The sequence below is a fragment of the Tiliqua scincoides genome, chromosome 2 (assembly GCF_035046505.1).
Source record: "Tiliqua scincoides isolate rTilSci1 chromosome 2, rTilSci1.hap2, whole genome shotgun sequence".
Classification (NCBI taxonomy): Eukaryota; Metazoa; Chordata; class Lepidosauria; order Squamata; family Scincidae; genus Tiliqua; species Tiliqua scincoides.
Window position 1 is genome coordinate 240,118,976 of NC_089822.1, and position 27,952 is coordinate 240,146,927.

The 27,952-nt window shown below is 42.4% G+C and overlaps 1 protein-coding gene across 5 annotated transcripts in view; it reads right to left on the reverse strand.

Annotated features, from left to right (window-relative positions):
- The window catches only part of SLC25A26 (solute carrier family 25 member 26), a 132,058-nt gene that overhangs the window by 35,642 nt on the left and 68,464 nt on the right, over window positions 1-27,952 (reverse strand). For all 5 annotated transcript variants that reach the window (XM_066617271.1, XM_066617269.1, XM_066617270.1 and 2 more), the window contains one exon: window positions 1,789-1,833. In XM_066617271.1, the coding sequence (XP_066473368.1) occupies window positions 1,789-1,833 (45 nt within the window). The remainder of the gene's footprint in view (window positions 1-1,788; window positions 1,834-27,952) is intronic.

Consider the following 27,952-nt stretch of genomic DNA (forward strand, 5'->3'; position numbering starts at 1 on the left):
CGACAGAAAACAAAAAGGTTAAATGGCTTGCAATAAAGTCAAAAGGAAGCACTGAAACATGAAAGCACTGTTTCTTTATCCTTTTCTGCCGTGGCCAAAGAACCCATAAGCCAGAAAGTCTTTACAATCCCATTGTTGCCAATATTAAATATCCAAAGGCATTTTAAAATGCTACTTCCAATTCTCAAATGTTTAAAAAAGAACACACACACACACACACACACACACACACACACACACACTTACTTTACAGTTTCCCAAATCTCAAAATGTACTTTAAATTATAAAATTCCAACTTATTGTTCCATGCATATTCCTCATATTTTCTACAATTCTTGTCCATCCTGCCCAATTAATTAGATTGCTATACAATAAATGTACTTCTTTGGCTTTTGTAATGTACCCAAGTAAGATATTCAAACAAGTACCAAGTAAAAGTGACCAGCAACACTGTTTTCTGGATTACAGATTAGCTGTGAAGCTAAACTTTTGGGTCTCTTACAGCACTTTAAATGGAAAATATATATCTGGTTTCTTTTTAAATCACTCAAGCAAAGCCTGGTATTGGCTGAATTTTGCTAGCATCTGACAGGAGTTTGTTGGTTTATGTAAAATTATTTTGTGGTCTCAGTCAAGTTCCAAGTGGGCAAGTGGCTTCAAATGCAAAACCACGAGTACAATTTCAGTTAACTGAGCCTCAAATGATATTCTGAAGCCTGATTTAGAAGAACTGATTTACTGGACTAACTAAAACAAAAGATATTGGCAAGGTCATGATCAGTAACTGATGATGCAAACCTACAGGCTAGGCTGGTCCCATTTTGTGATCTATCTCCTTAACACAATATAAACAAACCAGACAATGTTCTTTGAAGAAATGTAGAACTAGGAAAGAGTACAAAGGAGAAGGAAAAAGGAAACTGAACACTTATCGGGATGGTTCAGATGATGCAACAAACCATAGGTTGTGGAAGTGTCTCAATACCTGCCAAGATCACACATTGCTTCCTTTGGCCCCCGCCCAGTCAAATATTCTATCTAGTAGTTTGATCCACAGCTTCATCTAAACCTGGGAACGATGGTTTAAACTATTATTTATTTTATTTAAAGAATTTATATCCCACCTTTCTCTGAGGGGCACCCAAGGCGGCTTACAACATAGAAACACAATTCAAAATAGAAGATTAAAATGATAGTAAAATATAAAACAATTAAAACAATAAGGGATATCAAACCCCAATGGATCAACATTCATTAAAAGTGCCATCCCATCACGTTAACAGTTAAAAGCCTTCTTGAATAAAATGGTATTGAGACCCCACCAAAAGGTCTCCAAAGAGACCTATGACAAAATTTAAACATAAGTAATATCTAGTATTTATCAACAAAGACAAATGTTATAAGGTGATGCCTGATCATCAAGGATTTTTCATCTGCGGATCTGACTCAACGCAAGCTCCAACCAGAATCCTCAGAATCAGAAGCGGAAAATTGTCACTGCTGGTTTTTGGCAGAAAATAGGAAGTGACCATTTTATGCCCCTAGAAGGCATCCCGAGGGCTGAAAACCATCACTTCCAGTTTTGGGCTGAAAACCAGAAGTGACCATTTTCAGCCTTCAGAACACCCTCCAGAAGCTACGGAACACAGCTCTGGTCATGTTTAGAGGGTTGGTTGCCAAGACCTGCTAACTATGTCTCTTATTTTTAGCCTTCCTCTTTGAAATTCTTATAAATATAAGTAATACAACTTCCATTTTTACTTTTGTGTTTACATACAGAGGACTTACCTTTAAGGACTCCCATAGAGGAAACTGTACAAGAGAGAAAGGAATCTGGAGTGAGAAAGAGAAAAAAAAAATACCTGTCACAAATGCAAGAATTATACTGGCTTGCAAGTGGGTTTACTAAATTAGGAAAAGTTATTGTTCACTTAGCGAATTGCAGCTTATTAAATTTATAAATCTTGGAGGATTAAATTATGCTCACGGCAGTTAGGATGGTTGGTTCTGCTAAAGGACCTTTGACTTTGTTTAGCACATTCCCTGCTGGGAGGTTAATGTACTGTAACCAGGGTGGGCTCTAAAAGAACTAACTGGCACCGTCTAGTGAGTTTCAAAGATTGACTCAAAGTCTGGAAAATCCATAAGGAGGATCGTTTAGAAACCACACACAGAAACCCAGCCTGCCAAAAACCTGCCAGTTCAGCTCCAGAGCTCAGTCATCACAAAGGTTTGTGTATAATTGAAGACTTGGATAAGGGAAGCTGCATTTTTAGGACCCGGTTGACATCAAGTCAGTACTAACAACAGACAAGTAGAGTAGATCCCTAGAATTATGGACATCTTGGAATCTGACATTGTACACCACTTGAAAATTTATCTCTGGATGTCAGCCCTCCAACCTCTCCACCACTCATCCACACCTAAGTACCCAGGATTCATTTGCCTCTCTCTCTCAGCCTGACTTCCAAATCCTCAAGGGATCAGATGAAAAATGTCAATTCATAACCACAAACATTAACAGTATTTATATACCACTTTTCAACAAAAAGTTCCAAAGCAGTATACAGAGAAAAGTCAAATAAATAATGGCTCCCTGTCTAAAAAGGGCTCACCATCTAAAATGTTGCAAGAAAACACCAGCAGACAACCATTAGAAAAGACACTGCTGGGGTGAGGAAGGCCAGTTACTCTTCCCCTGCTAAATAAAAGGAGCACCCACTTGAAAAACTGGCTCTTACCCAGTTAGCAGGGGTTCACATTCAGGGGTTTACATGGCCAAGGTAGTCATAAAACCCTTGGGCAAGTTACAATTAGCACTTTTTGTTCTCCAATCATATTATTTTCTCCCATCCTGCGACAGAGAGCCAGTTATGTGACTGGGCACAATGCATGCTTTTCCGCCAGTGAAGAACTGCTAAATGCATACTGAACCCATTCACAAGGCCAGATACCACTATCAGATGCATAGCTACTTTGTGATGGAGGAAAGTGATATGTGAATTCCCAGTCTGAAAGTGAAGCTCTCTTGATGAGAACTCCAGTCTGCTTTGGGTTTGTTGTCTCTGAGAGTCTGCTAGAAACTATGATCTTGTTGATAAAGACATTCAGTTGCTACAGATTATTGCCCTAGATCAGTGGTGGCGAACCTATGGCACGTGTGCCAGAGGGGGCACTCTGAGCCGTCTCTGTGGGCACCTGGAGCCAGGCAGCCTGGAGTGGGGCGCTGAAGCTGCATGTCACTTTAAAGAAAACGGAGGCTTTTTCCAAGCCTCCATATGTTGAGGAGGGCGGGCTGCTTCCCTCCCGCCTGAGCTCACTGCCCTCCTCTCCCATCGCCCCACCTGCCCCGAGTTTGTTTCCCTTTTCAGTTTTGCCCGCTCTTAAGGTTCCTGTTTTTCCCTTCCCCAACTCTACAGCAGGCTCAGCCAATCAGCATCCAGCAGCTCCTGGTTTTTTCTGTTGCGATGGCTCAGGGCCTTTCACTGGCTGATCACCAGCCAATCCTGAGCCACCCTCCTCCTCAGCCATTTCAAGCCTTTGCAGCCTGCCTTTCTGAGCAGCTCCCCGCTCAGCGCCAGGAGAGGCTTTTCCTCCATAGCAAAGGCGCAGCTGGGGGTGAACAGCGCAGGCAGAGACAAATCCTGTGTGTCTACTCAGAAGTAAGCCCCATTACAGTGGATGAGACTTACTCCCAGGAAAGAGTGCCTAGGATTGGAGCCTTGGAGCTCGTTCCTGAGCGTGTCTACACAGAAGTAAGCCCCATTAGAGTCACTGAGTCTTACTCCCAGGAAAGAGTAGCTGGGATTGGAGCCCGCTCCTGTGCATGTCTACTCAGAAGTAAGCCCCATTGGAATCAATGAGGCTTACTCCCAGGAAAGAGTGGCTGGGAATGGAGCCCGCTCCTATGCTTGTCTACTCAGAAGTAAACCCCATTAGAGTCAATGAGGCTTGTTCCTAGGAAAGAGTGGCTGGGATTGCAGCCTTAGAGCCCACTTCTGTGGGTGGGGCTTTTTTCAAAAAAAATTTTCTTGTTTGAGAAAATGAGCAGTGGTAAGGTCTTGCAGCCATCCCCTCCCTTCCAATTATTGTTTACCCAGCATGTAATTAGTCTGTGGAACTCTTTGCCACAGGAAACAGTGGTGACAACTTGCCTAGCTGCCTCTAAGAAGGGAGTGGACAAATTTCTAGAGAAAAAGTTCATTACTGGTTACAAGTAATAGTAGGTAAAAGATGTTAATGTATGAGTTGTTTTTTCTAAACGAAAACCTCAGTATTCAGGTTAAATTGCCGTGTTGGCACTTTGTGATAAATAAGTGGGTTTTGGATTGCAGTTTGGGCACTCGGTCTCTAAAAGGTTCGCCATCACTGCCCTAGATTATTGTCCTTCCTTCCTAAAATGGCAAGTGAACATCAGAAGCCACAGGTTCAGCAAACCAGTTCTTGATTTACTACTTGCCATTTCCATTGGCTGTATCCCATGCACACTTATTTTTGCTTATATTCCTATGAAGTCAACAAGACAGAGACATGGTTTACCATATGCTGGATTGTAGCCATTGTTATTCTAGCATACTTATTATTTTATCAGGTTATTTTACCAGGATCATAAAGTGTTTTTGCAAAAAACTGCATTCTATAAAGACACTATACACTTTAAACGTAAAACATCATTATACCATGACTGTCAACACGACAGGCTTCAGTTCATACAAGTTTATATCACAGACTGTAGCTGTCCTATTAAATCTATACAGACATATAATAAGGAAGAGTGATGTTGAGAGCAAGCCATTCATTGTGACATTTAATTTAATTTGATTCTAAAATGCACTCAAGAGCCCTGCCATGAATTGTTTGTGCTTTATTTTTTTAATTAGGAAGATGACTAACTTAATACATACATTTTTAACAAAACAAGACAGAAACAGATGTAACCGCTTAACATTAATCTAATATATTCAGTCAAAAACCCACTCGCATCTGGCTATCTGTCCACATCACCAGCTGTGTACTTCTCAATTTTCAACTCCCAAAAATGGGAATCCAGCATAATAAAATGCATGTTTATTGCCATTTTAACTCTTCATTTTCATTGCTAGGACTATATCTCTAAACCACCAGAGTTGAGGAAATTGAGCTTTATGCGATGAACAAATCACATGCTTCTAGTGACATTGTAGTACATGTAACATGGAGGTTTCTCAAGAGGCAATTCAGAGGGATGAATAAAACATAGATATCTGAAAGCTGTTCTACTAAACGTTCATTACAGGCCATAATGCTGTCCTAATAAAGGCCATTTAATGGGATCCTTGGCAAAATGGATGTGTAATCATTTTTTCCCAGACTAGAGTGTATAAAGTTGCCTTATACAGTTGGACTATTAATCCATCTAGGACAGTGTTGATACTCTGACTGGCAGTAGCTCTGCAAGAATTAATACAAAGCTCTTTCTTGGCTCTATGTAAAGATAACAGGGATGGAACCTGGAATCTTTGAGGTACAAAACAAGTGATCTATCACAAGGTATAGCTCCTCCCCTTACTTGGAGTTCACAGAACTCACACACACCCAAAAGTCCAGATTGACCAGTTGAAGACCACAATAGGAGTACATTGGGTCCCATGCAATTGTGAACAGGTATACATTGGTACCACCATGAGGAGAATGAAAACAAGGATATCAGAACAAGAGAGATACTACTGGTTACAACAAGCTGAAAAAAATCGGCCACTGCAGATCATGTCGCTGAGTCGGGGCACAGAATGGATTTTAAGCTAATATAGGCATGGTCCACTGCCAGTCATTTTCACACTCAGATTTATAGAGAGACCATAGAGATTTATAAGCATAAAAAAAAAACATGAACAGGAGAGAAGAGACATTGCCTGTAAATGGTTACCAGCACTCAAAAATACAAGTATTTGGGACTTCAAGAACTAAGGTAGAACAATAGATACTTGGGACTTTATGATCAGAACAACAGTTACTATGGGTGGTTTGAAGAGCTACTTGCTGTAGCTTCATCCTTTGAAAATGCCTACCAAAGTAGTAAGCAAAACATCTGGTGTGAACAGCTTTATTCGACCATGGCCAATCAGCCCAAACATTGTTCATTTCAATGAAGACCACATGAAGACCACCTTGTCTGGAAGGGCTGGAACAATTTCAGCAATTGCAATGTACTGAATGCATGCATAAGGGCTAAAGGTAACCGTTTTCTTGACCAGTTTCTTCCTCTTGAGTGTTCTACCACAGGAAGAACCCACTAAAATTATTCCAGTTTTTGTTTGCACGGCTGGGTTTAGCGCTGAGAAGTGCTTTAGAGATCACAATAATAGCCACAATAGGATTTCCTATTCATTAAAGAGGTCCAGAGTTAATCTCCATGCCCTTCTGGCTCAGAAATGACTCAATACGCAAAAGTGTTACTTTATCTAAACTGTATCATTGCAGGCTAAATCTTATGGGGATCCAAGCTACATTTCATTTCTGATCTTTCTGGATCACAGGAGGAGTTGGAAGAGCTTCTTTGTCTCTTCCCGATTTCTATCCTCAGTGAAAGCAACTGCCCGCAAGAAGAGGGTCACTCTCCCCCACTATGGTGGTCTCTCCCAGTCAAGCAGGGAGAAGCTTGCCCACGAAGAGGAGACAAAGCACAGGAGTACCCAAATAGAAACCCAGGGCAGAAAAGCTCTAGCTTCACTTGCCTTGGGTTTTTACTTATTCTCTTCCTCCAATGAAATGCTGCTCTGTTGACAAAATGGTCTCTATTATTTCACATCCTTCCCTCCCCTCCCCATGTTTTTCAACACCACAAGAGTTAAAGATTATTGTCTGGTTCATCATGTTGCAGCTAATGATTAATAAATGAGTCTACGCCAGCCCTCTGCCAGGCAAAACGAAGCTTGACAGACACCTGCCATGGGAAATTTGTTATCTAGTCAGGCAGGAAGGGGCAGTGAGACGAAATCGATGTCACTGCTGTACATTGAGCTGACAAGCTGAAATCTCAGAGGAAGTTTGTCATCGCAAACAAGGAAAAAAATTTCCCTTGCGGCATCTCAAAGCCCCACAGTAAAGGTCAAACATGGTTCTTCCTTATCAGGCCCATGAAATTCAAGTGCAGTGATTAAATTCCTTCCTGCCCTCCATTTCAGGTGTTCATTTTACAGAAAAAGGCGTAATATATTTATGAGGAGAAAGTGACTTGCCAAAGGATTCCACGTTTCCAAGTAGGAACTGACTGGAGGGTCTTTTTGTCGAATTCAGTGCAGCACTGCCTTATCAGGGTCTGTACGGACACATGGAGCTCTCCTTCAGTGAGGATGAGGTCAGTCCAAATCCCATGGTTACGGGATTTCAGCAAACACAGACCAGAGGCATTTAATTAACTATTATGACTGGAAATACAGGCTTGCTTCATGATGCAGTAGGACTAGGCAAGATTTTGCATGGACAGTTTCCCTGCCTCTCAAACTTTCCCTAAGAGATGGGAAGCAGATTAATTTATTCATTTAAAGCACGCCATCAATGTGCATGGCACTTTACAACTGAAGAGAGTATAGGTCCCTGCCCCAAGAGGCTCACAATTAGAAACAGACACAAAGAGACATAAAAGGGAGAGAGTGGCAGGGTAAACAAAAAATGAAGATGAGATTATCTCATGTAAAGCTACTTAGGCCCTCACCAGATGAGCAGTTATTCCATGAGTAACAGCATCCATGAGCACATCCATGAGTTTCAACCCATGTGGTATTTGCAAATACACATTCACACCACCGACAGGGTTTATTAGTTGAAAAAGTTGCACTAGTCCATCCTGTGGCTCTGTCAATCATCCTTTGACAGACTCCTGTATCTGCACATATCACAGCAGCACCTGCCCACTGAAAGGGGTGGAGGTTTCCCCTGAGGCAGCAGTTCCCAAACTGAGGCATCGCATTGCTCCAGTCAGAAAGAATTGGTCACTACCCCCTTAAGGGGGGGTGGCAATGTCACAATGTTGGCGACAGCACTTCCACGATCATACCATCACTGCAAAGTACCTGGGGGTTACTATGGCCCTCCAGAGGGTGTGGGGTGTCTACAGCCACCTCTTAGAATGTCTCCCTGAAGTGATCGCAACCCACTTCCAGTTTTTGTCATGAATCTGGTCACTTATATTAGGTATTATATTCTGGTAAGTCACTTATAAGTAAGTCACTGGTAAGCCACTGGGTTCTCTGCAGGTTGGTCCCCTTACTCAAAGGTCCTCAGTACCGAAATTGTATATTTTGGATGATAAAAAGTGGCGACCTGATATAGTTCCTACAGTTTTGATGCACATTTACGTGCAGAATGGTGATTTCAGTCATTTTAACCCAGGACTAAGATTACCCTGACTCTAGTTGTCATTTTCAACACAGTATGAGAATGTGGGTATTGATGTTCTAAGTAAGTTACCAAACCCGGAGGTCAGTATTGCCCATTCACTTTGTGAAGCTCACCACCACCTCTCTCACAGTGCAAGCCTATGCATGTCTACTCAGAAGTAAATCCCACTGTAGTCAGTAGGGTTTACTCCCAGGAAAGTGTGCTTGGATAGCAGCCTTAATCTACCAAATGCATTAGCGGAGTTGTTTTAAAAGGGTGCTGGTTTGCTTAAAGTAATCTTAGTAATGTGGTCCAATCCACATAACTGTTAGACTCCAATCCAGCATCCTCCTGCTGACCCTGGTATCTCTTGAGTTTACTGCTTCCTGGTGTTTCCTTTCCTCAGGACAGCATCCATCATTCCTTTGCCTCCTCAACAAAAGCACACACACAAAGGTGGTCCTTGAAGCAGATGTGCCCAGAGGCAGTCAGTTTTTCTCACTGCATAGTAATAGCATCAATGGTCCAAAGAGAAAACAAATTTGAAAAAAGAATTCTCTGCTACTAACCCCAATAAACTAATAAACTGCTATTCATTAAATTAACCATTAATCTCATGTTGGGCATCTCAAAACAATAAGGACATTCTGGCTAGAGGTAAAGCTGGACCTGGTTGCCATGGAAGCTGATTAGCATTCTAACTAACAAGCTGCCTACCAAATGATGAGAATATTTGAACTTTTCAGCACAAAAAGCTTGCCAACATGAGCTGAGAATCTTCTAAGATGCAAAGGGGGGGGGGATTGATCTACTGCAGTGTTTCTCAAATTGCGGTTCGGGAACCACTAGGTGGGTTGTGAGTCAATTTCACATGGGCCTCCATTCATTTCAAAGTGTATTTTATTTTAATATGCTTGATTCTACCATGGTATGTGACTGCATTTGAGAAAATGTTACTGATCTGTACTTTTAACAGGTTACTATGTATATACTTTTAACAACAATTCTGAATTGGGCTTACTCCCGGGTAAGTGTGGATAGGATTGCAGTCTTTGGGATGTTTGGGGAATTTTTTTTAACAGATCAGCAACTGTTTGGGAGGGTTAGCAGGGGTGGTTCTTTTAAATAATTTTTTAACTTACACTTACTGTAAATTGTAATGTACTTATTTACTAAGATCCAGTGGGGCTGTTCTTATGTTCTTACTTGATTTGATTTTGTTGTGTGAGGAGTGTTAAAAATGTTCCTGCTTGATGATGTCACTTCTGGCCATGACATCACTTTCAGATTAATGCCATCACTTCCTGTGGGTCCCAACAGATTGTCATTCTAAAAAGTGGGTCCCAGTGTTAAAAGGTTTGAGAATCATTGATCTAATGGCTTCTGAACGTACAATGGCTCTTACTGCCATTTTAAGCAGTTTCTCCTTTGAGAAATTTCTATGGGAAAATTGAATCAAGAGAATTGAACGGGATATCTTCAACATTAAAGTAGTAGGTACTCAACACCTATGCTCTAAATGCCAGTTGGCTCTGGAACATGTTGCCTTATGCAACAGTAAGTTCTCAGTCCCTGGAGGTTTTCAAGGGTTGGGTGGTTGGTCACGTGTCAGGGATGCCGTAGCAGTTGCCTACACTAAGCAAGGGAATGAATTAAATGACATCCAAGGTCCCATCCAACCCTGACATTCTATTACCTTCCTATCCCTTTCAGTCTGACAGTTCTTCTGCTGCCTACGTCAGTGAAGGAGTTTAGATGGTAGATGAACTTACAGATGCTCCGATAAGCTCATTGACATTATCAGCATCAAAGTTATCACGGAGGTTAAGAATTCAACATAGCAGTTTTCCTAAGATTTTCAAGTACATACGAGAACAGTTTAAAAAGCTAGATAGCAACGACATTTCACTATCACAAAGTGCAAGTTCACACCAACTGTACTAAAGAAAACATACATTCTCCAAAAAAAAATTTATTTTATAAAGGCTACATTTTTCTGCCAACTTTACAGAACATCCTTCGAAAGGGGAGGGGGGGAGCAAGGCCTGAACATCAAGCCACAGATACAAAGACTGCTTTCTTTATGAGGCCATTCAACAGAGTGACAAAAATTGATTGGATTCACCGTGAGCCTTTTATAGCTACACCACAATTAGGGTGATTAAAATGTCTTGCTACAGAAAAGGTTTCTTCTCTTTCTGGTGGTTTGTGAACTGATTGCATTTGGTGATTATTTTCCTAAAGAAATCACCGAAACAGAAGATCATCACGCCCTGCCAAGCACTGATATTTACACCTGAAATATGTTAAAACAACAGTGAAAATGTGTTCCGCACATGTGGATAACTTTCTGCCAGCAAAATGCTGGCTGGTTCTGTCGGCTTTTTCTCCTACAGTGTTCACAGAAAACAGACAACAGAGTACCAGCTCTCTCTGCCTGTCTGGCTTGATGTTATATAGCTGTACTGATTATTCAGTCGAATTGACCAACATCAGAATTACTTCCAGATGGATATCAGTTACTCTGGAATAATTCTGCAGATTAACACTGACAATTTTCCCTGGGCTACATATACTTTAACTCAATAATAAGAACAACAAATAATATTATCCAATTTACTTCAACAACTATTGCAGGGTTTACTGCTTTTGTTGTGCAAAAGAGATCCAATTTCATTTTATTCATGTATTTTTAAAGATTATATTCAAATACTGCCCAATTAGACCTGTCGGTATAGATACATAACCATTTTCTTATGTACCAGTGTTGGTGTGTTATCAAATTAGCATAGAACGTTAAACAAACTGCCCAGCTACAGCAATGTTATGCAGCCAACACCAGTTCCTTATCACTGGATCTAAGGTTCATAGCACTGGGAGCATTCAACACAAAACCTACACATGAAAATGAAACTGTAGACAACACAATAAATTATCTTCCGTTTGTGAGACATTACAGATGGGCTGGCAAGCTGTAGCAAAACACGAGGATCTTCTGTAGGTATTGGCTTACATTACTCACCTTGCTGTGGCAATTCACAACCACGGTCAGACTGGATCTATTATTCTTTACAGGTATAACCTAAGTATCCACAGGTGTTTTTTTACCCGTGATTTTATCTCAATTCAATGAAAAATTAAAAGAAAAATTTCTTTTAAAAACAGCCTTGCACACCATTGTAATGGAGGATTGCTGTCAGACAATCACTCTCTCTCTCTCTCTCCAGGTACTTAGAAAGGTTTCACTCTTAGGAAAGCAACCCCTCCCTTTCCCCTGGAGCACATGAAAATGCAAAGCAGAAGTGATTATCACCTCCTCTTTGCATTCTCTTTGCATTCTTTCCCTGAGAAGCAAAGGAAAGGGTTGCTTGCCCTCAGAGTAAAGCCTTTCTGACTTTGCCAGGAGAAAGACTGATTGATTGTCTGCCTGCTGCCACTCCTGAACATTACAAAGGTCAGCAAGGCTGAGCAAAGGAATTTTGTTTTTTAAATGGATTTCCTTTAACACAATTTTTTGCATCCACAGTGGTTCTGAGAACGGAAACCTCATGGATTCCGAGACTCAACCTGTATTTTATTTTTAAAATATTCTTTGATTACAGTGACAGATATAACACAATGAATAAAAAGGAGAGCAAAACATCCATCTACTCTGTTCCTATCAAGTTAGTAACTGCAATTAAAGTAAGATTCCATTGATAGTTTTCTAGGTCAAACCATTTTTTTTTTTTTACAGTACTCCTTTGGTAATAAAATGCATGCCAGGACAGGTGTTGGCAAACTTTATAAAGAGGGAGCCACAATACAACAAATATGCATTTTTATGGCCCCTCTAAATTGAGGGGGATGGGGACATCTCTAGTGCTAATATTTTAAAGGCTGCTCATGAGGGTAGGGGTAATTTTTTTATTTGTTCACACACAGAATCACACTAAATAAATAAATAAATGTTACTATTTTATTTACTATAATTTATTATTTAAATATTTCTATAATTTGTCTTAACAAAGACTAGTTAAGAATAGACTAGATTATGTAAGAATAAGGCTAGAATAATTTGCCTTAGCCGAGACTAAATTTATGTCAGGAGAATGGATTGAAATTTTTTGCCTCATTTTAAAGCAAATTTAAATCCATCCTCTTCACTCAGGGCTGCCCAAACCCAGCCCTGGGGACACTTGCAGCCCTCAAGGACTCCCAATCTGGCCCACAGGGAGCCCTCAGTCTCCAATGAGCCTCTGGCCCTCCAGAGACTTGCAGGAGCTCGCTCTGGCCTGATGCAATTGCTCTCAGCATGACAGCCAACTGTTTGACCTCTCACGTGAGCTGTGGGATGAGGGCTCACACCACTGCTTGCTGTTTCACGTCTATGATGCATCAGCGGCAGCAAAAGAAAGGCTGGCCTTGCTTTTTACAAGGCCTTTTATAGGCCTTGAGCTATTGCAAGACTTTCATATAAGTTCCATCTCTAATATATTCATTTATGTAAATTTATTCAAATTTTAAATGTAAATTTTCTTTTTTCCCCAGCCCCCGACACAGTGTCAGAGAGATGATGTGGCCCTCCTGCCAAAAAGTGTCCCTGTCTTAACTCATCAGACTAGTCTTAGTTAAGGCAAACCAGGTTTCATGTCCAAGAAATATCAATCTTTTACCTAAAGAACTTTTCAGTTCCCCACTCCGCCAAACTATTACAGTTGAAAGGACTGAAAATAACAGTAATTTGCAATGAAAAGTTTAACCCACGTATTTCAGCACAATTCTGCACTGGTCTATTCAGAACTAAACTTCACTGAGTTCAATAGGACTTACTCCCACCTAAGTGTGTTAAGGATTGCAGCCCTAGTCACCAAGTCAAAGGATAATCAGTGGTCATGAGGAAGAATTCTTTCCATCAGCTGAGCACACACAGGTTGCCTCACCCAGTCCCAACCTTGGAGTCTGGGTGAGATGGTTTCTTCTGCTGATGGGAAGAAAACAGCTGTAATTCTGGGAGAAGGAAGTTGCAGAAACTCTCTCTATGCTATAGATATACCTACAACTGCCAGGATATAGCGGGGAGGAGAAGTGAATTGTGACTTATTTCAATTATAGAGGTTGACAAAGACCAAAGAGCCACTGGACTTAACAATACACGAGAGGTTCCAAGTACTGTTACACCATTCAACACAACAAGTTTATGGTCCAAAGACAGATCCCAGGGACACCCAAGCCTGTGAAAAAGTGCTGCTGCTATTAGTTTGTGCAAGTGGGAAAATAAGGATAAACTAGGAGGCAGTTCGGACGCCTGACTTGCAAATCGGGTAGATAAATAACCTCCTTTCATGGACTCCAGAGCAGGGTTTGGAAGCAAGACAGCAGGCAAAGCACATTCAAGAGTGGCAAAGTAAGAGGAAGGCAGCCACCTCTTTAAGAACTGAAAACGCCTGCAGAATGCTAGAATTCTTCCACATGAAGAGGAAACAGATGTCCACGGCTGGAATTTGCATGTGCCTTTATTCTCTGCAAAGATACAATAAAACCACTCTTTGGCTGGGGCTTTCAAACTTAAAATTAAAACAGTGGCATGTCACACCGAGTGCAGCTGTGCATTCAAACCCCAACCTTTGTTACTCACATTTTTTTAAAAAATGGAAAGGAAAAAAATGGGACAAACAAGAGAGTGAGGAAGCAAAGAAAAAAGAAATATATATATATGGTATGTGCTCTGAAAACAATCTCAAACCATAGATGTTCTTACTAATCTACAGCAAGCGTTTGTTTATTCAGGTTCTGTCTGTTTCTGAAGCAGGACAGCTTCGCCCTCCAAATTATCTCCCTCTGCAAAACGCTAAAATAAATACTGGAAGAGGAGATCTGCGTAAACAGCCCCAGGAGAGAACTAGCTCACCTCATAGAACTGAAGGTCTTTGTTTAGTTCAACAGGTGTAGCTTTGTGGCTTTTATTAGTTTTTTGTGCACAGCCTGGATACATCATCCCAGCAGTTAAATACATGGCTAGACTTAAACAAATGCACAGTCTCAATTAAGTCTGTGGTTCAGAGACCGGAGTGGGGACCAGTTGCCCCATACAATTAAGGGGTGGGTATTTTCTCTCTCAGTCTCACTCTTATTGGCCCAATGAATAGCAAGAAAGGAGACACAAAAAGAAAATAATTTAGAAAAGTGTGAGATGACAATATTGTACCCACCAAGACACAGGCAGCATTTAAATAAATTACATGCACCACCAAGGCCAGAAGCCCCAGGTAGTAGCACCAGCAAAGAATGCTTTAGCTAGAAATCAATAAAGTGGTTATGAGTCAGAAATCTTGATGCCTCTACCTTCCTCCCATCCGACCCACTGGTTTTTTGAAAAACTTGATCATGGCTGATACCTCCCCCCCCCCCCCACTAAGAAGTCTTGCCATACAAGCTCTCACTCAGTCATCCTTAAAGATAACAAATTAAAACAGGATTTTCCCCAAAACCTTCAGTACTGACATGGGAGCATAAGGAACAAACTTTCAACTAAATAAAAGGAAGCAGCAATGTGGCACAGAACACTTCAGGCCAGTGTTTCCCAAACTGTGGGTTGGGACTCACTAGGTGGGTTCCAAGCCAATTTCAGGTGGGTCCTCATTCATTTCAATATTTCATTTTAGTATATTAGACTTGGTGCTACCATGGTATGTGACTGCATTGGGGGGGGGGGAAATGTTACAGATCTGCACATTTAATACAATACTGGGTATATACTTTTAACAGTGATAGTCAATGGGGCTTACTCCTGGGTAAGTTTGGCTAGGATTGCAGCTTTAGATTGTCAAAAATTTTCATGCTTGATGACGACACTTCTGACCATGATATCACTTTCAGATTAATGACATCACTTCTGGTGGGTCCTGACAGACTGTCATTCTAAAAAGTGGGTCCCTGTGCTAAAAAGTTTGAGAACCACTGCTTTCAGTTGCTTATCTCAATGTGAAGACAACCAAATTGCAGATTGGCCACCAATGGCTTAGAACAGTTGTTCTCAAAGTGATAGGTCTCTTGCCCCTTACTCAGGCATAAAGTATAGAGGTGTTAAAGATGCAGACGTGGTTGCACATTAACAACTTCCAAACCAAATTCAGCAGTTTTCATGAATTGCCTCCAAAAGAGAAGAAAATTCTTATTAAAATTCTGCATAGCTACAAATGTGGATGATAGGACAGTCCTAGCTGTGCAGGAATACCAGTTAAAGATAGAAAGCCTTACTTAAACATCCCCTCCAAACATCTGAGAAAAGAGGAGAGGCAACTATGAAGCAGCTAATCATGATTTTCATCAAATTAACCATTGATTTAATTTCTTTATTTTTAATACACAAGTGCAATGCTCACAGTCCCCTCCGCAAGCCTCCCCTACACTGTAGTGGGCTCTGATCTGTAGTTAGAGCCCACTTCCGGTTTGCAGTCAGCACTCTGGAGAGTGGAGTTTCCAATACACAACAGACATTAATTTTTAATACACAAGAACACATGAGCTATTCAACTATAACACTGTGACTATTACAGCCCAAATGATTAACTCTGTGTGCTCGCGCGCATGTGTTTATATAGTATTTTTAAAATGACAGTTGTCAGCTGAGGATTGGGAATCACCATATTCATGAAAATAGCACATAAATTTATGTCAGGGATATGCATCTAAACTATACAAATTACTTTCAACCTTCTAGCTGATTACATATTTCCAACATGCCCCCCCCCAATCATTTACCAGTGTGACAATATGCAAAAAAAGCCCTAATAGGGAAACAGAACACAGAGTCGTTCACTTGTTCATGCTGTTTTCAAGGCAAAGATACAAATCTCGTAGGATAACAGATGAGTTTAGCAGCTCTGGAAGAATGAAGGTATTGTTTAACAGGCAGCAGATGTATGTCAGATGGCAAACTCATTAGAGTGTCCCATCGTTAAAGGAAACAGGATAACAATGAGCCATCTGAAAAATGTGAAACGATCAGGAAATATACAAGCCGCAGCTAATCTCCTATTTATTGGTAGGTAATGCCTCTAAGTCATGCACATGCATTGAGTTTAGGACCATGAAGGACAACACTTTGTTCACAGTAGAAAAAAAAATGCAACAGCCAACCCTTGAGCATGGAATGCATAAATTTCTGGGATGGAGGGAACTTCTAAAGGACAGATGTAAGGGAGGAGGGCAAGAATCCTGGTATTCGAAAGAGCTACCCATTGCAATCCACAATTCCCAACATTTTCAATCTAGAAACTGTGCCAGCACTTACACTACAACAGTGTTTCTCAAACTGTGGTTCGGGACCCACTAGGTGGGTCACGAGCCAATTTCAGGTGGGTCCCCATTCATTTCAATATTTTATTTTTAATATATTAGACTTGATGCTACCATGTGACTTTATTTGGGGAAATGTTACAGACCTGTACTTTTCACAAGCTACTATGTATATTCTTTAACAATGATAGTAAATGGGACTTACTCCTGGGTAAGTGTGGGTAAGATTGCAGCCTAGGATGGTTAAAAAATTTTCCTGCTTCATTATGTCACTTCAGGTGGGTCCCGATGGATTATAAAAAGTGGGTCCCGGTGCAAAATGTGTGAGAACCACTGTACTACAACAATCCTTGTCAAAGTAAAAGATGGTAAACTAGGTCCAATAGTTAGTGGATATTTCATATTTTGTATTATAAAAAAAACTAAAGTGGGCACTATCTAATCAAAATTGAGCACTTTTAAGTCCTACTGATTCCAGTGGAAGAGGTTAAGACATGCGCTTAGCTCATCTACTGAAATCAAGAGCATTTAAAACCGCATCAAAGGGCGTTCAGTGAATACAAATGCTCCAAATGTGATCATTTAAAATGAAACAGCCACTTAAAACCAATGATAGCAGTAGCTAGTACACAAAATGTTGACCGACAACACCAGCAGGCAAATTTTATTTAGAACTGGGGGCAGTGAAGCCTCTGCAGGGCCAACCTGAAGCACAGAGACACTCAAAGTAACGATCACGACCAAAAATCAGAAATGGGTTGCAATCATTATTTTGATAGTTTGTGCACTTCAGGGAGCCCTGCAGAGGCTCACGTGGGGTTCTCGCACCCTGGGGAGCCTTCTGCAGCTTGTGGTGAGTGCAGGAAAGTCCCTGCACCTCTCAAAAGCGATGAAATTGCAGGTGGTCGCTTCGCTCCATTTCTCCCTGTCGCGATGCCCCAGCCTGTGGGCCCTGGCCTGTCTCCCCTTAAGAGGCAGGGGCAGCCAGGAGGCAGGGAGGAGCGATTGCTCCAGTTTCACTTTTGAAGCATCGGGGAGCCCTGCAGACAGCCGCGCAGGGCTCCCCGCACCCCCAGGAGGCTGCAGGAGGCTCTAGTAAATGTACCCAAGCCCCTGCAGCCCCCCCAAGTGGTGTGATCCTGGGGATCGCGCTGCTAACGTCCCCCCGACTCCCGCTGCCTCCCCCCGCCCCCACAAGAATTTACTGCAGCTTTCAAACCCCCTGGGAGTTTGAAAACTGCAGCTTTACATGCTCAAACACTAACAACCTTCAGTGTTACAGCCACTGGTACACAACTGCGAAGATATTCTCAGGAATATCTGGAAATAACAAGTGAGCAGAAAACAAAAACTCTATTAATTTCACACTACTAGTAGTCAGATTAGCAAAGCTGGAAATTAATTTTCATTAAAGCTATTTAAATTTATAGTTTTATGACCAGAGCAGCCAAACAGGTTCCCAAATTCCAGATAACCTGACAACAGAGGTCTTTTAAATGGGCCGCATACACACTGCAAACCGATAAACAAAAGTGTTGGACAGAAGGCACATCATCTAGCATTATAAAAAAAACCATGAACATATGTGTGGTTGCTTAACAGGACTGTTCCCCAGGTTTACAGAGGAGAAACAGAAATTCAGATTAAAGGTACAATTCAACACACATTAAAAGGAAGCAAATCGAGAAACATATTTAGGGTTGGACATTTAAGCTGTGCCTGCACTTTGGCTTCTCTACTTGTCCCTACCTGCACAGGCAGGATTGGACAAGTACGCAGCACAATGGCAGCTAAGGGCCATGCAGGTAAGATAAACATGAAGGGAGGCAGGCTATACAAAACCTGTTGGAGACCACCCCCCCCCCCCGGAAATCCAGACCCTTGACAAAGTAGGGTGTCTCTTGGATGCCACAGCTCTCAGAATCAGCAAAATGCACTCGTTCATTTTTATCCTGCTCTTCCCTTTCAAGGAGCTTAACGCAGCATGCATACTTGCCCTTTTCTCCATTTTATCTTCACAACAAGCCTGTGAGGTAGGATAAGCTGAAGAGAGAGTTAATACCTTAAGTTCATTCAGCGGGGATTTGAACCTAGGTCTCACCCACTCCTAGTCAGACACTCTTTCCACTATACCACATCAGCATAGAGGCAGGAGCCCTCTCAGGTTCTGGTCCCCACTAAATTTAACCCATTGTGCGCAAGAAGCTCATTAACTCCCCAACAACCCCATCTATGCCTCTTTAAAGAGGCCCACCTCACACTTTGAACTATTCAAAACATTCGTTTTATTCATCCAGACACTTTTAAGCCCCGCTTTTCTTTTTGAGGTGGATTTAAAAAAAAATTAAATATAAACTCTTACTTGTTTGTTCTGGAACATATAGTGCCACAAGATAAATGGCAACAGCCTTTACTATGTCAGGGCAGCTAAATAAAATCACAATAACATTCCACCTGTCAAGCTCCAAAAGCACCGCACATGTAGAATTTATACAAGCTGAAGTGAAGTTATTTCAGGGCATGTCATAACATTTAGTCATTTCTGTAATGTGTACTGTTAAAAATGGTTTGGAGATGAAATGCGTGCCTACAAAAGGGCAACCACATCTCCAGGAAACCGGGGCACGCAATGGGCATACGGACGCCTTCAGACTCCCAGCTGAGTTCCACGTTGTTTAATTTTGCCTCTCCTGTTTTGTGCAGTGTGTTTCCAGGGTGCTCCTAAAAATTCTGTAATCCAGTAAAAAAAAAAAAATCCAGCTACAGGGGAATTCTGCAGCAGCAAACAGGTTTTCCGTTTATACTGAGAAGTTCTTTATACACTACTATCCAAACCTGAACTTGTTAAGGATGAGCAGGAGCCACAAACACAACTTGGTTCCCATAAATTGTCTGCAGTTTGTCAGCTCCCATAAACTCAAGTTTCCATGCTGACAGCATCAGATGAAATAATTTAAATGGTCTTCTAGCAGTGCTTCTCAGCATACATCTGACGAAGACTTTGAGAACTTAAGAAGAGTTCTCCTGGATCACACCAAGGGCCCATCTAGTCCAGCTTCCTGTATTTCACAGTGGCCCACCAGATGCCTCAGGGAGCACACAGACAGCAAGAGACCTGCATTCTGTTGCCATTCCCTTGCTCTGGCATTCTGAGGTAGCCGACTTCTAAAACCAGGAGGTTGCACATATCCATCATTGTTTGTAACCCATGATGGAATTTTCTTCCAGAAATCCATTCAGTCTCCTTTTAAAGACAATTAAGTCAGATGCCATCAGCACATCCTGTGGCAAAGAGTTCCACAGAGCCCCACTGGATCAAGCCAAAATCCCATCTAGTCCAGCTTCCTGTATCTCTCAGTAGCCCACCAGATGCCTCAGGGAGCACACAAGACAACAAGAGACTTACATCCTGGTGCACTCATTATAAAACGGCTAGTATTATAATGCCGTTGTACAAATCTATGGTAAGGCCACACCTGGAGTATTGTGTCCAGTTCTGGTCGCTGCATCTCAAAAAAGACATAGTGGAAATGGAAAAAGTGCAAAAGAGAGCGACTAAGATGATTACGAGGCTGGGGCACCTTCCTTATGAGGAAAGGCTACGGCGTTTGGGCCTCTTCAGCCTAGTAAAGAGATGCCTGAGGGGGGACATGATTGAGACATACAAAATTATGCAGGGGATGGACAGAGTGGATAGGGAGATGCTCTTTACACTCTCACATAATACCAGAACCAGGGGACATCCACTCAAATTGAGTGTTGGGCGGGTTAGGACAGACAAAAGAAAATATTTCTTTACTCAGCGTGTGGTCGGTCTGTGGAACTCCTTGCCACAGGATGTGGTGCTGGCGTCTAGCCTAGACGCCTTTAAAAGGGGATTGGACAAGTTTCTGGAGGAAAAATCCATTATGGGGTACAAGCCATGATGTGTATGCGCAACCTCCTGATTTTAGAAATGGGTTATGTCAGAATGCCAGATGCAAGGGAGGGCACCAGTATGAGGTTTCTTGTTATCTAGTGTGCTCCCTGGGGCATTTGGTGGGCCGCTGTGAGATACAGGAAGCTGGACTAGATGGGCCTATGGCCTGATCCAGTGGGGCTGTTCTTATGTTCTTATGTTCTTACTCCCTTGCAAATACCATGACAAATTATTGTCCTATCAAGGTGGTAGTTCTCAAGAAACGTATGGAAAAATCCTTCATGTTTTCCTATAGGCCCCAACAGACTTGAAAGGAGACTGGTTCAACTTAACTGAGAGAAGTGCAAAGTACTCCCACCATATGGAATAGAAATACAAGCTCCCCATTTTCCCAAGAGAACACAGCCCCCACAAAACTGGGTCCAAACATGTACAGCTATCCTCCAACAACATGAAAGTGCAGAACAACAGTCTTCCATCCATTACAGAGACAACAGTGACAGTTACAATATACAGGTTGAGTCTCATTATTCGTGAGGGTTCTAAGAACTCACATGGATGGCAAAAAACGCACTATAGCAAATCAATTTAAAAAACAAAGTTTCTTTGCTCTGGTGATTTAAAAACAGCCTTGATTACCTTTGTAATGCACACAGAGATAATCAGTCTCTCTCCAGGAGCTTAGGCTTCACCAGCAGGCAGCAATCCCTCCCTTCAGCAGGAGCCCCAGCAAGGGGGAAAGAATGGAGAAGGTGATAATCACTGCCATTTAGCCTTCTTTCACGTGCTCAGAGGGAAGGGAGGAGTGAAGCCTGTAGAGAGAATGATTGATGGACTGTCAGCCAGCTGCCCTCTCTGGCATTATTAAAAGACTGTTTTTCCTTTAATTTAAAGGACTCTTCTCATCAGCTCTGAGATAGAAAAATCTGTGCATAATTAGGTTATATCTGTAATCACTCGTATGACTGTCTCTCTGCAACAGTAAAAAGCAGTTTTTAAACCGTGATTTTAAAGAGATGCATTTTTTTCCCTTCTCCAGGAATCAGCACATTCCTTCTCACTTGCAGGGGCCATTTGTGTTGTTGTTATTATTATTATTATTATTAACAGTATTTATATACCGCTTTTCAACTAAAAGTTCACAAAGCGGTTTACAGAGAAAATCAAATAACTAATGGCTCCCTGTTCCAAAAGGGCTCACAATCTAAAGAGATGCAAATGAACACCAGCAGACAGCCACTAGAAAAGACACTGCGGGGGTGAGGTGGGCTAGTTACTCTCCCCACTGCTAAAAAGAGGAGCACCACTTGAAAGAGTGCCTCTTACCCAGTTAGCAGGAGTCAGTCAAATCCATGTATAAAAAATCTGTGTATAACAAGGCTAGACCAGTACTTAGTTCTTGCCCTCACTTGTTGGTTAAATGTGGGCAGGGATGGGGAAAATCCAGCACGGCGCAATTCGAGTCAGGTCTAGAGTCACCACCCCCTTGCAACTCAACCTGAAAACATCACAATGGGGGCACTTTCCAAGTCACCTTTTTGAGACTCTAAAGGACTTGAGTCAAGTCACCCCCTTTAAAAACCCAGACGTGGAAAAAACAGGACTGCTACCGATGGATGTGTATGTGCTGGAGTTCTCTTTACTCACTCTCCTGCTATCCCCCCCCCGTCTGTAAACAAGGCGGGAGGGGGTGGGAGGAACTGCAAGAGAGTGGGGACAGAAGAGGCAAGAGGGAGAAGGGTCACGTGTGGCAGCTGGGAGGTTTACTAGAATGATCCAACCTTTGCCAGCTCTAGTAAGTAGTAGTCCCACTGGATCCTGGAACAATGATCATTGGTTCCTTCCTTCCTATCACAGAGGGCAAAAGAGCCTGGTCCCACCTCCTCCCCTCCTGCTCAGATGCAAACACAAACATTAACCCTTCCCTGCCTCCCTGCTGCTGGATTAACCTGGCTGGAACCTCCCTGCTGCTTGCCCTGTCTGAATGATGGCCCCATGAGGTCTTTCACACCATGAAAACAGTAAGCCAACAGTGAGTCAAGTGTTTTTTTCCTGAGTCTTCCATACGCATGACTCACAAGTCAGCAAAAAAAAACCAAACACCTTTTCACGACTCGAGTCCCAGTCACCTGACTCAAGTTCTCATCCCTGAATGTGGGTTTAGTATCATATGGATACTAACCTATAGATAGTATCCTATAGGTCCTAGATCCTTAATCTGGAGAAAGTAGTGTACATATAATCATGTGATTAGGATCAATGTGCATAGGCTACTACAGTATATACATGTTTTAACCAAGTCATGGAGAGTGAGTGCACAGAAGGAGTGGAGCTTGCTATTAGTGCAAATCCCCTCCTGTCTGGCCTTGCATACAGAAACAAACTTCTGCAGAAGGTTTCCAAGTTCATCTAATGAGTGTTATCCCTATTGCATGAAATACAGCTGCAATATAATGTAGCATATCTCTAGGTACTGCACATGGTACGGAAAGTTGAAGGGACATCCAAGAATAGAAAGACTGAAGAAGTTATCCCCTACTTTCTTTCCCCACTCCGTGACTACGCTGCGCTTGCTGCCTGCTCTGATTTGCCCATGAACATGGTTCCACTTCTTCGGTGTTCCTATCTAGATCCAGTCTTTCATCATCTCCCGTCCAGATTTTTGCCTGAGTTTTTCAGTTGGTCTCCTGTGCACCAACATGCCTCACTCTCAGCTCTTCCCTGGACTTTGGCACTGCCCAGTCACTTGAGATGCTGGTCTTTGATCCCATACTACTTCCTCCCATGTCAACTCATTCCCAGCTGCAACACCACATCAGCTCATCCTGCTGCATTCCCACCAAGGACCCTGCCACAGGCTCTTTACATAACACAGCTGTTCCCTCCCAAAGGGCTCAGACCCAACATGACAGTTTCTGTAGACAATCCTCATTTTTTGGTGCATAGTTCCGATAAACCTATGCAGCTGCATGCAGAGACAGGGGAGGGAGGGAGGGAGGGAAAGGGGCACCATTTCTGGAGACAGTTCACTGCTTATAAATCATTTAAACACCTGACGGAGATTCACTGCTTCCCTTCAAGGTAATTGCCGTTTTTAGGAGTTCTCAATTGAACAGGGGTTGCAAATGAATTCCCAAATATCACCCTACTGTCAGAATGTGGTTTTTATTGGGTGATTCATTACCTTTAGCAGGCCTTGTTTGTGACAGCTCCTGGTAGACAAAAGATCAGTTCTTAAGCTTGAGGTGCCGATGCCGCAACACCTGTACTTAGTTATAGATAAATATACAAAGTACGTATATATTTTAAAATTTTCACACACACACACACACACACACACACACACACACACACGTTTTACAGTTGCCTAATGATGCACATCACTTAAAAGAAATGTATTTCCTTCTAGCCCAAGGACAACATGTCATTCAATCCAAAGAGAGCTTTTTCTTAGGGGAAAAAAAAAATCAATACAGAGGTAAATTCTGAAACCCAGTGGGCTATATTATGTACAACCTAACGAGGCAAGGAAGCTGCCGAAACTAGGAAATAATCTCCAGTTCACATTTCATCAATACACATTTCTCAACTGCATTCATACAGACCAGAAAAATGAATCCGACAAAACGCCCTCCTCGCTTCATCATGCGAACGGAAGTAGTAAAATGAATAAGGCCTTCTGTCAACAGAGTAGCTGGTTGTAGGGAGAGGAAACAGGGAGTAGGATCTGCAGAAAATGCTCAGACAGTTTTAATTCTGTCCCAGCTGAAAACGACAAAGCTTCTGAACATTCAATGATAAATGCAAAAACTGCAGAAGTCCACGTTAGGTCCTATCTACATTGACTGGCAGACACTGGCACACCCAGTTACATCCTATCTATGCTGATTGACTCTCCAGGATTCCTGCTGGGAATCTTTCCCAGCCTTTCCAGGAGATACCAGGGATTCAAACAGAGACTTTCTGCATACAAAGCAAGTGCTCTACCACAGAGATACAGTCCCTCCTCTACTCCACTTCTTCAAGATGCTCAGGGTGATATACAAGGTTCCACCCGCCACCACTGCCACCATTATGTCTTCACAACAACCCTGTAAGGGAGATTAAGCTCAGACATAATGACTGTCCAAAGCTACCCAAAAGTGGGGATTTAGATCCAGATCTTCAGTGTGCAGCCTCTGTTTCTATTGAAAATTATGGGGCAGTCTGCTTCATGGCCCAGCTAGTAGACACTGATGCCTTAGGTTCTGCCATTTCTTCAGCCTGTTAACTCACTACTTCTGACACTCTATCATTCCCTAGCCACTCCTTCAGATTGCAAACAGGCTCACCTCTGTGGAATCTGTGGTGTGGTAAAGCCAGAACGGCAGGCCATGCTCTATCAAACCTTAAAAGGGATTGAGGCACATGCACACTTCTTCTTAGACATTTCTTCCAAAAAGGTCTGAAATTTGGATCTTGGAGCCACCTGCTTGGGCAAAGTGAAATCAGTAGCATTTAAATCGGTATGAACTGTAGACTTCTCAATAGCGGCTCATCATCCCGCACAAACGTATTGTATCTTGTTTTATTTTACCTCTCCATTTCTTTCACAGATAACCACATAAGGTTTGGTATCCTTCTTTCCCCCGAGCCTCCTCCCCAGAGGCAAGTATGCACATGGGTTCAATACAAGCTATACATTTTAGTTATTATATGTCTCCTACAGTGAATATAAACATTTGTGAAATTTTAAAACAAATGTATTTGTATGGCAGCAGCTGCGTTAGCACTTGTGAAACCAAATAAAGCCCCTTCAGACAGACCAGTTTTCTCCATTTATGGAGCCAGCTGTGGTAAGGAGGGAACAGAATTAGCTTATCCCCTCTGAGTGAAGAGTAGAAGAAGTGGCTCATTGACTTTCAGCAGTAGAGGCATTATTACCTATATACACTGCATACATTGAACCAAATAAAAAGCAAAGGGTATGTGCATGACAGAGAGAGATATACCTTTGGTCTGCTCTTTGAATTGCCACCCACAGTACAAATAGTCACTAAAACATATTAGACCAGGGATGTCAAACTCATTTCTTACTGAGGGCCAAAATTAGTATTCATGGTTCCTGCTGAGAGTCGGATGTGACACCATTAAGCAGGAAGTGACATCATGAAGCAGATGATGGCCAGAAATAGGCACTTTGTTCTCACACAGAAACTCATTCGCTGCAAATGACAAAAGAGAAAATGTGCAAATTTCATTCATAATTTCAAAATATGAGAGCCCAATTACAACGAGGGCTGGAAAAATGGCTTCTGGGGGCCACATTTGGCTCACAGGCCTTATGTTTGACACCCCTCTATTAGACAGTAATGTAAAATTTTTAACTTGTATCGCAGAACAAAACCCCAATCCAACAGGTGTTTAGGTTGCCACATTTGGTGGTTTGCACACATGCCAAGATAGCCAATGTTATTGAAGAAATTCACAGTCACAGCTAGGCCACAGTTGGAATTAGAAGGTGGGCAAGAGAGGACCTGATTTAGTGGCCCTATCTCCAAATTCTCTTAATGCATAAGGGGGCTGCAGGGCACACAAGTTGTTTACCATCTCAAAACCTAAATATCCACCTGATGCCATGCAGGTCACCAAGGCCAAATCAGACAATCTGGCAAAAATTATTTCCCAATTCCATCACTCAACTTTGGATATAAATCTTAAAGCCAAAATAAATATCCATCGTAGAATCTGTAGGGAATCCTCAGACACAAGGTAAAAGTTCATTCTATGAGCAGAACTCCTATGCTTGGAAGGTGCCTGTACTATGCTTTTGGGGAAACCCCCCCTTCCCACCACAGTCCCTCAACTCTGCACCCCCCATCATTTTCAAGGGTTCTTCACTCGCAAGGGTTTCAGGTGGCTGCCTTAGGAAAGAGGGAACAGGGAAGAGCACTTGCAGAAGTGCCACTGCACTTGTGCTACTTAGGATACAAACCAGTTTGTCTTGAGATAGGATTAGGATTGAAAGAGAAAGGGAAAGCATGTTCACATGGAGGCTACGTGTAGTGAATGATCACACTAGAGAAACTAAACTCTGTTGATTGCTCATGTAATGTGGAAGTTGAAGCTGGTGCCTTAACTTACACTGTCCATGTATTTTGGTGCATGAGTGAATCTGCAAGTGCCATAATCCTTCTCTTAAAAGTGCTGCTTTTTCTTACAGAATATCATTTAGAATGGCTAATACAGTATATAAATCCTATATATTAGCAGCTCTCAAGTTTTCTAGCTCCATGACCTACATGGTCCTTCACGGTGGGTCACAACACTTGTGGTCAGAAATTGTTTCCAAGAACCTGAAGTCATTTCTGAATGCTTCTGCTGGCCATTCGGAGGTTCGCAGAAGCCAACAGAGTGGGTCACAGGCCTAGTGCGACCTGGAAGAGGCCTCTGGAAGCTACTGGTAAGTCCAGCAAGCAGCATCTCTGAGCTGGCTTTCAGAATGGTTCCTATTTGGAGCCAAACCAGCACAAGGGCAGGTGGGAGGGCACACCTCATGACCCACTGTGCATGGGCTCGCGACTCACTAGTGGGACATGAACCACACTTTGGAAAACACTGCTATAGATCTTTAAAAAAATTCAAGCATGTTAGACATTTACAGAAAGAAAATGACTGTATGTGAGGATTCAACGCATGCGGGTCAGAGTTACAGAGCAGAAAGCCAGGTTACCGTATAGGGCAGGTTTACCTTTCCATAAAAGACCAGGACTAACACACCTGCTATCCCAGAAACAGACATGGGCAGCAGTAGTTTTAGAGCCATCGGTGAAACAGTGTATGAGGAATATCCAGGATCCCTTCAAATATCACCGAAGATGCTGGGGCACAATTCTGGATGCAGTCAAAAAACTGTATACTAGCATCCTCAGTGATATCTGCAAGGAATGTGATATCAGATCACGTGCTACCACCAATCGAGGCAACAAATTGTCATGGACCTGCTTCTCTCTGTTATGAGAATGATGAGAGTCACATGGAGCGCTGCCATGGTGGTGGTAGAATGGTGCACAGTACTTTAAATTTCATTTAGGGAAATGACATTTTTAATGCTCCCCTATGCTAAAAGCTCCCTTCAGCTAGAAAGCCAGCAGAGCAGGCAAAAGATCTAAACCAGGCATGTCCAACAGGTAGATCGCGATCTACATGTAGATCGCGGAGTGGTCAGAGGTAGATCGCCAGCCCCACTTGGCTCCATCTCTCCAGCAGCTCGCCCCGTCCCTAGGAGAGATCTCGTGCCGGAAGGTCATCTGCCAAGGGCTTGCCGCCACCGCTGATCCTTTGCCTGTCATTTTTCCCTGCCTGTGGGAATCTTGCCTGCGGGTGTATTGAGGGTGCTTGTTGTTTTCGGGCCAA